Genomic DNA, 12,209 nt, shown 5'->3' with positions numbered 1-12,209 from the left:
TGTTAAAGAACTCAATATTCCTGAATATCAGAGCGTTAGGAAAACATGCTGAATGTGGAATTCAAGTCTCTAGAGGGGACAGGGGACAAAACAGAGTTAACTCAGACACTTTCACGTGTCTGATCTCAGGAAATTTCCTGGTCTTCCCAGCTTGGCTCAGCGGCTATGCTTTACACTCAGATACGTGCTATACACAGCAGGCAAACAGCTCTAGGGTTAGAAAACTGGCAATCTTTGGGAAATTTTTCCCTCTTTGGCTCCCTTACTTTCAAAATGAGGCCCCTATTCTTTCTCTCAATCACCTAAGACTCAATCCATCTCTTACTTGCCTAATTTGCTCTCGGGGAACCCCATTTCCTTTATCTTGGTTCATCATTAATTTACTTTCATGCAACTAATTATTTTAAGCACAGCTGTTAATTAAAATGAAGTCTTCATGATGGGCAAAATACAACCAATGAGAGGTCTGGCATGATCACATGACAGAATCACAAGGAGGAGGTGTTCGAACGTCCACGGGCATCATTGGGCCCCAGAGAATGTCCACTTTCTGCTCCTCCACCTTGCAGCACCCCTAGGAGCTTTGCTATGGAGACACAGAAAGTGAAGCCCAAGGGCAGGAAACCCCATGGCTTTAGGTTGCTTTATACTGAACAATTTCAGGTAACAAGAATCAGTAATTACAGCACCAGAAAATGCTGAATTCTTTATATATGAGCTGTAATGAAGTATAAATTCCTTACGCTCATCAATGCACCAAGTGCCATTAAGTTGAGACTCAGAGCAGAAGGTCACAAACAGAAATGCTCATGCCACACAGAAGCTTGAAGTTGGCTATATCTACATTTTTTTTCTTAATGAGGCTATTGCATTTAAGCAAAATTTCAGTTAAGCAACTGGGAAGGCCCCAGGATCCTCTTCTCTGATCTTAACTTGCACCTTATGTTAGTACAAGGGGCACTTCCACAGAAGGGTTTCCCCCACCAGGTAACGGAAAGATGGCTTTTGTATTTACTATGAGTGTATAGTTGGGTGAGGCGCAAAGAAAAAGTGATGCACAGGGAATGACATGGTCTCCTCTGGACTTGAAATGAGCTGGAGCAATGGAACCTGGGTGGGCTGGTTCTAGTTTGTGTCACCAAGCTGTACAGATGCTCAGCACGGTCACTACATTACTAGGGGCCCCACAGGGGTTGTAGCAAAACTAATGAAATGTGAAATTCTCCATCACTTGGACACTGTCTTGATCTCTTTCAGGGAACCTTTAAATACGTGGAGGAGCGTCATGAAACGGTATCCTATGGTTTTCGGATATATCAAATATAATATCGAAGTGTTAAAAGGAGTTCTATTTCTGCAATGATGCCAAGACAGGACAATCTGTGGAAATATTCAAGATGTCCAGAATAGACCACGTCTTTCCAGTTCTGAGTGCCCCTTAGCTAGGCGACAGTAGGGATTTCTCCTGCAGAAAAGCTTACTTTTTGAAATTTCAAAGGACTCAAACTTGACAGGTTGAATATAGTTCACGAGGTTAGACATCTCTTCTGTGGCCATGGCCTCGCTGCCGGCAGTCCCCTAGAAGCAGGGAAAAAAAAATCAGAGTCAGCATTATACTACTCAGGGCTAGCTTCTCAGGAAAATGGTCACGTGCCACCAGGGAGCAGAAAGTCCTTCTGTTCTGAAAAGAACTGCTGCAGGTTGATCCACCGCAGGAGAGGAACGAAAGGCATGCCGGGTCCTCATCACAAATACTTGGTGGCACGTGTGTTTAGAGTTTGGATCTGGAGTATTTGTTTACACATCATGGATATTTTATGGATGAGTCCTAAGTCCAACAAAACAAATTCTCATTTAAAACTCAAACGCATGTTATACCCACAACCCATTCTTTCAATGCTGAGTATAAAAACCAGCACATGACGGCTTTAAACATGAAAAAAAAATTTCACGGTATACAATCTTCCAAGGTGTGGTTTCAGGTCAGCTTTCCAAAGTTTTGGGGATTTAGACATTTTAGATTCTATAGTTTCAGATTCTGTATGCTCGGTGTATGGCTATTTTATGAATGGGAGAGCGGGCAGGGTGGTCTGGAGCCAACAGCCTCAGTACCATCCTTTGTATATATATATATGCAGGTTCTTAGCCTCCCCTCAGGCATCGGGACTGAAAATCTGCATTCATGCAGTGATGCCCACAGGAACTGTTGTTCTCTACAACAGAGAGCATGGATGAAGTCTACAGTGAGGAAATCAAGAACTCTCTTGACAGTAACAACAACTTCCATGTAAGTAAAGACATATTAATGGAAAAAAATTAACCAAAGGTTGCCTTATGGAGGTAAGTGGGGACTATGCAAATAATTTCTATATTCCTTTATAAGCACTCCCCTCCCTCATGGGCTCCTCTGTGACCAAGTTTGCCGTCTGGCAACAGGAGAGCTGCTTAGGTCCTAGAGCAAGGCCATCTGATATTAAATCCAAAGGCCACAAGTGCTACTCATCTGCAAAATAAAAAGAAGCAGTACGGTTTTATAATTATTAAAAGCAAGTTAAAAAGCCGGGTGTGGTGGTGCTTGCCTTTAATCCCAACACTCAGGAGGCAGAGGCAGGCAAGTCTCTGAGTTCGAGGCCAGCCTGGTCTACAGAGTGAGTTGCAGGACAGCCAGGGCTACACAGAGAAATTCTGCTTCAATAAGTAAAGGATGTGAGCTCGAACCGAGCCTGGCAAATGGTAAGATCTTAGGTTATTTTAGATGCTATCTTCAATAACATATTCTTTAATGCACGTTTCAATGAAGAAAATCCATATTATTACTTGCACAAGACAGGCCTCTCCAGACAGGTCCAACATTTTCCCATCTTTTATTTTAGCAGAGAAAACACAAAGAGATGAGGATTCTTTGTGAAAATAGCGGCAGAAATCCCCTGGTTAATTGCCAGCTGGGAAACAGCCATTTGAAACACAGACAATTGCAAATGATCCAAGTGGACCCTGAAGCCACTCTCAAGCGCAAGCAGCATCCTCGTTAGCACTGCAGCTTCCTTTTGGAAATCAAGATGAAATTTAGCGGGGACGTAACGCAGCATATTTCAAACTAGGCTGGACACCATGGTTCCTGTGTGTTTCCTTAGCTACGTGGAGGCAGACATGGGCTTGAGCCCAGGCGTTGGAGGATATCCTAGAATACACAGTGGGGCTCATTCACAAGACAAACAAACAAAATATATAAAAATTCAGACCACATCAAAGCATGTAATTATAAGGAAAAGAATGCCATGGAAGAATAGCGTATTGATCCGTGTGAAGTGATACACACCCATGATCCCAGCATTTTAGAGGCTGGGTGAGACAGGAGGATCTGATGCAAAGCCGAAACACGGACTCCCTGGCGCATTCCGAACATTCCTGCAAACCTGCATTTTCTTTGCACTTTCAGACTACTCCACAAATCACGGAATTGCCTCAAAAAAAACCCTGAAGCTGGTGACCAAATGTCCTGTGCTTACTCTTTTTGCCACTAGATGGCAGAAGGGGATCATAAGAGAGCCGTAAAATGGCTACCCGGGGACCAGAGCTCTAGACCGAACTCACCTCATCCATGGAAGACTTTTTACAGTCATCATCGTCGTCGTCATCATCGCTCTCCGTATCCGCTTCCCCTGTCAAATTTTAATCAGACATGATTTCAGAATTCGAAAGTTTGAAGAATTTGCAAAAGCACGCTACCGACTAAGTCAGGAATACTCTGGAAAGCTGACATTCGGCTTCTTTTAAAGTCATTTTCCCATGCTCCCCAACAAGGATTTATGTTTTCTTAGTAACAGAATTAAACTGACATTTTGACAAATTTGATTTGTGATAACATTGCAATTTTCAAGTTCAATTTAAAAATGCCCATTTTATAGTTTCCTCTTCCATTTTTTTTCAATTTTTAATTTTTTAAAAAAAACTTTCATTTTATATTCCAACCACAGTTCTCCCTCCTACCTCTCCTCCTGCCCCCTTTTGCCTCCCCTCCAGATTCCCCCCCCCCACACACCATCTACTCCTCCCAAAAGGTAAGGCCTCCCATGGGGAGTCACCAAAGTCAGACACTTTAAGTTGAGGCAGGACCAAGCCCCCCCCCCGCCCCCCCCCCCCCCCCCCCCCCGCCCCCCGCATTAAGACCCAGCATGGCATCCCACCATAGGGAATGGGCTCCAACAAGCAGGCTCATCCACCGGCGATAGATCCTGGTACCGCTGAACTGTAAACATATATGACTGAATATAATTTTATTTCTGTGCATGCTATTGTAATGTGCATGTTCTCCCGCAGGGATGTTAAACCTGCTCTAACAGGATGTGGCTCTAACAGGGACAAACCCTGCTTTCCTTTTTCTGTCCTCTCCTAAGTCAGGCCTCTTTGATGCAATCCTGGCCAGCACGCAGCTCAGTGACCAACCTTCTCCAAAGAAAGGCCCTCCCAGAAATTAAAGAAGTTTATGAGCGAGATCAGGAACTGTGGGGAAAAGGCAGCACAAATAACGACAAGAAAGTGCATACGTCATAAAAATGATGGCATCCTTCAGCTCAAAGAGTGCAAGAGCCAGAGACAGGATAAGTACAAGGAAGAAGTGTCTTGGGAACTCACAGTGGATGTGACAGTATGCACAGACCAAATCCTGACCAAGGAGAGAGGAGAGGGGAGGTGTGGAGGTGTGTGAAGTCTCACCTTTAGAGGAGAAACTGCTGGCAGCTAATAGCTTCTGGAAGAGGGAGAGGTGATTTTCGCTAAGAGGTTGGCCCCTAAGTTGATCATGTTTGAGGGGAAGGCTGCACATCTAAGGGTATGCAGGCAGCCCAAATTAGTATGAAAGAATTGAAATTAGTATTAAAGAATTTAAAACTAAAAAAAAAAGTATACAAAGTTGCAAAGGTAGGGAAAGGGGAGTAGATCTTGGAAGAGCTGGGGGTGAATATCATCAAAACGTATTGTATGAAATCCTCAAAGAACTAATAAAGATACTTTTAACAATGACATTCCTTTTAAAAGGGGTTGATAAAAGGATCTAATGTAAAAAGGAAAAAAAGCAATGAAAATCAATAAAAACTGAAAACGACCTAATACTTTAACATCCCTATGCTTGAAAATCCAGTCTGACCTGGTTCATCGTCGTATTTACCATTAGCCACTATGCTGTCGTTCAATTGGTTGGATATTTTCCAGGTAAAATACCTACATTAGTATATTAAGTATTAAATTCTTCTATAGTTCTAGGCTTCACTCAAACGCAATGGAGCTTGTAAAAATACTTTCAGGGAAAAAGTAAACAAGGTACAGTCAGTAGGCAGCCCCCCTCACCCCGTCAGTTTCTCCCACTGCAATAGCATGAACATCCCAATAGATGGCGGTATGAGCTCATCACAGAGGCAGCCAGCAGCGCCAGGGAGCCTTCTGCTAAGTTGGCCACACACTTCAATCAGTGGAGATGACATGGTGCCCATAGTCCTGCCTTCTAAGAAGCTCCTAAGTGTTTTCATGTGAGTGACCAAGCTCAGTTACTGGATGGGAATGGGGAAACATCGTAGAGGGGGAAGACTTTTGTGCCAGTAAAAACCGCCGATGGACTGTTACAAAGAGCCACATTAGGTCCTTGATGATGCTGATGGAAAAATAATGTGAATTCCTCATCTTTGGTGAAGAGATACATCCTGTTATATTACAGACACACTTTTTAGGAGGCTGCTTCTTGATATTTTATATACGTCCTGAAGTTCTTTTATGTATTATTTTCAATCACAATTAAAATGATCCTTTTAATCAAGCAATCTGAAAGCAGGATTGCCAGAACCTTCTACAAAATGTTTCATGAGACATAAGAATTGTCCAATCACCATTCTAGATATCACGTTGGGTCATAGCTTGGATTCTGTGAAGAAGAAAGACTTTATCTTCCTCTACAGTGACATAAAGACCCAGCTTTTCCTTTGCAAGTTTAAGAAAGAAAGCCCAAACAGATGTATATTTATATGTCACATCAGCAGGGTCCACACATACTCAGGGGCTTTTCTCATAAGACGTTGAAAGGGCCCTAGAAAAATCTATTTGAAATAATACCAGTTTAAAAAGCAGCAAAAACAACACCCCAAAGCAGTCTCTTACTTGACCCTCATTCTTTCTGGAAAGTCTTTACTGGCTAAAGAATTAGCTCCCAGAAGAGGAATCGAGACAACAGATTAAATCCACTTTGAAATAAGATCCACGCCATGGTTTTTGGGTTGCTTCAGTTTCTGGTACTGGGAGCATCCACAAAATAAATGGTAAATTATCAGGACTCTTTATTCAGGGGCCTACCTACATACTAAAACCTCCAAAAATTTGCATAGCAATAAATACTGATTGCACAACAGACTCCTGGCTAGCTTAGGAAGCCGAGAGAATTGCTAGCAGATTGCTGCTGTGCTTCTATATTAAGCAATCATGCTCACTGCCTGTAGAAATTACTATTAGAGTTAAACATCCAGTTAATGGGAGGGAGAACTGGAATTAGATAAAGGCAGATGGCATAAAACCCACCGAGCGCCTACGTGCAAAGGAAGGCACATGGGGACAGGGTGGGAAGAAGTGGCCTCCAATGATCATCATTTCACACTTCAGATGCGTTCTCACTGAGAACGGAAGTTATTTTTCAAAAATGAGTCAGAATTGTGTCATGATACTTGACAAAACACATTCGTGAACCACGGGGTGGGAGGAATCTTTTGAAAGAATTGTATAATGTTTGTTCGTTACATTGTCCATTTCAATAACAAGAGCAGTTGCCAGGTGAGACAGAAAACAGAAGAAAAGGTTAAATCCAGCTCAGTCAGGGCTTGAGGGGGTGTGTGTGTAACATGCTCAGAGGCAGAGCTATTGCCTAGTGTGGGAGAAGTTCCTAGGACCAAACAAAACCAACCCAAATAACCAGCCAAAGGAACAACAAACCAAGTTGGCCATGCTTACGTTCCGCTCGCCCTAGATTTTACAATTTATCATTTTAATGGTTTAAAAAAAATCTTTGAATTTATGTGTGATAGGCATAGGAACATACATATGTGAACATGTATACAAATATGAGCAGTGCATGTATTTTCCTCAAATAAAGACATATCTACATTAAGACAGAAAATATGACCAGATTCCCGAAGATACTATGGCTCCCTTCTAGTTTTCTAAGGGCAGTGGTTACCCTGACTTCACACAGCCTCTCTTACATTTGCTTACATTCACAGCTACATAGCAACTATAGTTTTTTTGCATTTGGCTTCTTTTGCAGGTTATTGCATTAACAGCCACTTACCCTTCATGGATAGCTGTTAATTGTCCTCATTACACACATGATTCTTTTGTATGACTATACCATGGTTTATAATCAGCAGACAGATGTTTGGCCTCCCATTTTAAATAACGCTGCTTATAGAAATTTTTCTAGTCTCTTGATAAATACCACTACCCATTTCTCGTTAGCTCTCTCCTGAGGAATGGAACTGGGGTGGGGTTAGGGGTAGGTACACGTGCTTAGCTTTTGTCAATATATTAAACATCATCCTTCCTTCCTCTTTTTCTTTCTTGCCTTCCTTCCTCTTTCCTCCCCTCTCTGTTCCTTTTTTTTTCTGTGCTGAGGACAGGACCTGGAGCCTCATCCCTGCTAGGCACGAACCACTGAGAACCCTGTCAGCACCCCATCTTAAACGCCCTGAGGCCCTGAAGTCAAGCTTAGCGTTCTTTTAACATCATCACGCCCCCAATAAGGAGGTCTTTGCAATTGTCAGGATTCCCCTGGAAAAGGGGAAAAAATTAGGCTCAATGACAAATAACCTAAAGAAAACTAGTGGTCCTTCGAATTTTTTTTTCATAACCACAAAAAGTAAGTTTCAAACTAATGTGAAGAAACTCTAAGCATTGCCTAGGTTCTTTCACAAACATTTTGTTATTGCACATTTTTAAAGGGCCCTATACAGCATGGGAGAACTGCACAGCCCAGAACCCTTCGGGGACTGCATTAAAAGGCTGGCCCATCTCCTGTCTTCCTTCCCCCTGCTGATGCTGGCCCATCTCCTGTCTTCCTTCCCCCTGCTGATGCTGGCCCATCTCCTGTCTTCCTTCCCCCTGCTGATGCTGGCCCATCTCCTGTCCTCCTTCCCCCTGCTGATGCTGCCAGTGAGGAAGCTTAGAATCAACTGGCTACTGGAAAGCTGCTCTGCCTCAAGTGCAAGCCAGAGGAGCAGCTTCCAGCGGTGTGCTGACACTGCAGGAGGGGGGCCAGGCTGCGGCGGGTGGGGGACCTCGGACTCGCCCCGTGGGCCTAAGTGATAAGTGGGTCTAGTCTAAGAACTGACATTCCCCAGTGGCAGTCAGAGGGTGGAAGTGACCACAGGAGAAGGGCTACAGAGATGCACCAGCTTTGAAGCTGGAGGAAGGGACCTATGAGCCTATGTGAGTAGCTCTAGGACTTGGGAAAACAGATAAATCCTTCTGTGGAGCTTCCAGAAAGGAACTCAGGCTGCCTGACACCTTTGGTTGATTCCATAAGCTTTCTCGGGGATCTTTGGTCCTACAGAACTTGAGACTAAGCCATACTCGTTAACTTTGTGGTAGCCACAGAAAGTAATGCAGCTTAAAGCATCCAAAACAAAACAAAACAAAAAGCCAAAGCTAGAAGCCCTCCTAGGCCGATTTCAGAGCAGCAGATGTGAAAATCCACCCACTGTGAGCCCAGGAGTTCCTCACCAGCTCCTGGAGACGAGGGCTCGAAGACGCTGGAGGAGTCGCTGTACGTGTTAGAGGCTTGCTCAGAGAGCTTCTTTTTACCACTTCCCTCCGACGATTTGTGCGATTTCTTCTTGTTTTTCACCAAGATTTTATACCTTAAATCCATAGGGCTCGGAAGAGGTACCCCAGATTCCAGCTGTTTAAAAGAAAGCATGGTGTTTAGAAATACTGTTACCTAAATATTAGTTATTGATCACGAATGCTATCACACTTCATTAACTGACTTCTTCATCTTAGCCAACTAGCACATATGCATAGTTGCAACATTTTTGCATGAATGTTGCTTTCAAGTTACTTCATATGTTTTAATTATGCCAGTATTTATGCTGAAAATTGACAAAGTCCTACTTGTTTATATTTTTCCCATCAAGAAGAAGATGAAGAAACAATAGTTAACAATAGCCAACAACAACAAGAAAAGGGTCCTCTCCTTTCAGAGATCTCTCCAAACCCACCACATAGCTTTGGATCCCACAGCCTCTAGACTATCATTTACTGTGTTCAATACGGCTCGTGAAAATGTTGTAATTGCGCCCTACATTTGTTTGTTGTTGTTTTTTAAATAAGAGATGTGTTAAAGCACTGAACTCATTTCCCACAATAAAACTACAAAAGTCAGACCATAGAAATGTACTGGTAGATGTGAAGGAGTGAACCTGGACTTTTAGGCAATTTCTGATGGACTGTGGAAGTCCAACCGGTTTACTGCAGAACGTGTAAGTCATCTCTGACCCGAATCTTCTGCGAAAGGCCCGACATTTGACAGGAAGAATCCATGACGTTGTGTGAAAGTTTCCAAACAAGTCACCTTGTCAGACAACGCTTTATGGACAGCAGACTCTCATGTTGATTTTAGTTGGGTTTTGTCAAGAGGGATGACGGGATTTTAGGTCTCCTTCTAGCCCTGAGATTCAAGCTGTCTTATTACAGAGGCTTATTTCCCTGTTGCAAGTTTGCTCATAAAATGGGAAATCAATTTCCCACGAGAAGGTTAGGAGCTACTGTATCAGGGAGCATGTGCAAGACACAAGATAGGTTTATTTTTAGAAAATCTTTTGAAGTCCCATAAGCTCACCCTCTAGTCTTTGATTGCCATGAGTCTGGGGACTGGCGTGAACTCACTTAACAACATGCAGACTCTGGGACAAAGTGTCCAGGAGGAAGTGGCTACTTTAGGTTATGGCTGCTCTTTTCCTTTCTGAACAGGGTTGTGGCTGCTCCTAGTCCCCTGGGTGGCGTCCCCTTAGTATACTCAGAGGTCATAAGGAGATGAAGTTCTTCTGGTGTTACAAGCTACAGACACTTGAAGACTGAGCTCAGGGGCCTGAAGCGAAATGCCCAGTGACTTACAGCTCCAAGCCAGGAGAGCCAGGGTTCTAATGATCTAGTTTAAGAAGCTAATGATCTATGGCTGGAGATCATAGTGTTGGGCTTTAACCATCAGCAGCCCGGACCTGGGCAGCTGTATTCACTTTCAGCTTTTTGCATCAGTGATTGGCAGCAGGGTGTAGTGTCTACTTGCATTCTAACTCCCCAAAAAGTTTAGGGTGTCAGGACCCTGAGCACATAGAAATTCTAACATTACATGGGAACTTAAAGCTTAGTTTCTTTTGTAATTACTTCTATCAGCTGGGTCTCAGTTTCCCTTTTTCAGTTCTTTCCAGTTCATTGTGCCTCTAGCCCCTTTGTTCCTGCCCCACTGTCATCCCTGTGATGTTGTTCTGCTGCCGGTCCCATCAATTCCTCTTCCAGTGCCCAGTTCAGTCACCTGCTGAGTAAGAGCAACGCAGGCTGGAGGAAAGTCTTAGGAACCCTCATACCGCAACGCCAGGGGGCAGCACAGGAGGGTGTCTCCCGACAAAGCTTGTTTCTACTGTGGCAAAGGGGGCGTGGCAGGAGTGTCTGCACCCATCCCAGCACAGAACCCCACAGCAGTTAAAGACTGGGCTTACACAAATCACAAGCCTATGCTGAACCACCAGGAAGCAGGTTCCTCTCTGGTCTGGGTGCCTAGTGACAGCAAGAAGCTGTTGTTAAACAGAGAGGCGGCTTCATGGAACTGGAGTTGTGCTCTGGCAACAAGAAGCTTCCTCAAGGAGGGCATATAATGTTCAGGGCTGTCAGGCTGCCGTAAGGGCAGTCCAGCTGGCTGACACTCCTCTGTTCAAGCATCAGGACACACGGACAGGGCTAATAACTGTTCATTTAAGGGAATCAAATCTACTCAGCTCCCCGGTATCTTGTTTAAAGGGGTTAAAAAAAGCAATAAGGGAGGTGCTTACAAACAACGTTTAACAAGGAGCTGCTCTTAGCTGAACACGCGTGGGGAGACTTGGGCATCTAATCCGCTCATGCCTGCAACAGAAGCCTGAGCGTGGCTTCCAAGGTGGATGCAAGTGGACAGCAGGTGGCAGAGGCAGGCTGAGAAGTCAGTGCTGCCACCTTTTGCATTTATGTCAAAAGGGTGTGACAGAGATCCATGGGTGGGGGTTAGAGTCTCGTCCTCTTGGACTGTCCCTGTGAGCTGACTGTCATTGAAGAGGACCGTGCTTTCCTGACTGTAACATTCTCTCTCAAAGGGAAGATGGAGACTGATGAGATTCAGAAAGTAAACAGATCTCACACCCCTGAGAAAGCTCTTGAAATCGACAAGATTCTCAAGGCCACCTTTCTATGGTTACATAAGCAGTATGGACAGCTCAGGAGGAGAGATGGGTCATTCAGCCTGTCTAGCTGCCTGCCTATCGGTCAGGGAGCACCAGAGATGGATCTTTCATGAGCTGATACCCACGCTGGAGTAGGCTTTTGGAGTCTGCAGCTGCCTCCGAGTCAGCCACAGTGCTGCAAGTTAACCCCGATAAACTCATGGTGCACCACGTTAGATTTTTGTGGGACTGCTACTTTGGCCTGTCCCCAGTAACTTACGTCGGGTAAACAGACATTTGTTCACAAAAAAACAAAGCAAAACAAAAAAACTTGCTGCGTCTCTCTAAGCAGAGACGGAGGGACGAGACTGGAAAACAGATGGAAACAGACACATACATTCTGACTTCAGCTGGGCACTGTGCTTGAGTCCCATGGATCAAACCATACGGCTCCTCTGCCTACACAGAGCAGTAGCTGCCCACCTGTGACTAATAAGTGCTCTCCTTCAAGGGCATCACCGCTACTTACTGGGTATTTTTCCAGTGGCTCCATAAGGAGGGCATCACCAAAGATTAATCGGCAATACTCGGCCATCTTGGCTTGCTGCTTTGGGCTAAGAGCAAGAAGAAAAGAATTATGGGGATTGTTTTTCATAGAAGTTACTTTTCATTGCGAACACAGAAGGAGGTCAGCCAGGATGAATTTCCATCATTCTGAAACGCTATCCTGAATATCACACGCATGCCCGCACACATGCACACACACAC

At 44.2% G+C, this 12,209-nt stretch overlaps 1 protein-coding gene across 2 annotated transcripts in view; it reads right to left on the bottom strand.

Moving 5' to 3' along the window:
• The window catches only part of Plcb1 (phospholipase C beta 1), a 678,563-nt gene that overhangs the window by 138,218 nt on the left and 528,136 nt on the right, over positions 1 to 12,209 (bottom strand). For both annotated transcript variants that reach the window (XM_075962281.1, XM_075962280.1), the window contains exons 13-16: positions 11,971 to 12,055; positions 8,755 to 8,932; positions 3,595 to 3,662; positions 1,482 to 1,578 (exon numbers count right to left, since the gene is read on the bottom strand). In XM_075962281.1, the coding sequence (XP_075818396.1) occupies positions 1,482 to 1,578; positions 3,595 to 3,662; positions 8,755 to 8,932; positions 11,971 to 12,055 (428 nt within the window). The remainder of the gene's footprint in view (positions 1 to 1,481; positions 1,579 to 3,594; positions 3,663 to 8,754; positions 8,933 to 11,970; positions 12,056 to 12,209) is intronic.

The sequence above is a fragment of the Microtus pennsylvanicus genome, chromosome 2, assembly GCF_037038515.1.
Source record: "Microtus pennsylvanicus isolate mMicPen1 chromosome 2, mMicPen1.hap1, whole genome shotgun sequence".
NCBI lineage: Eukaryota > Metazoa > Chordata > Mammalia > Rodentia > Cricetidae > Microtus > Microtus pennsylvanicus.
The sequence above is the reverse complement of the archived record's forward strand: the minus strand, read 5'-3'. Positions and strand labels throughout refer to the sequence as shown.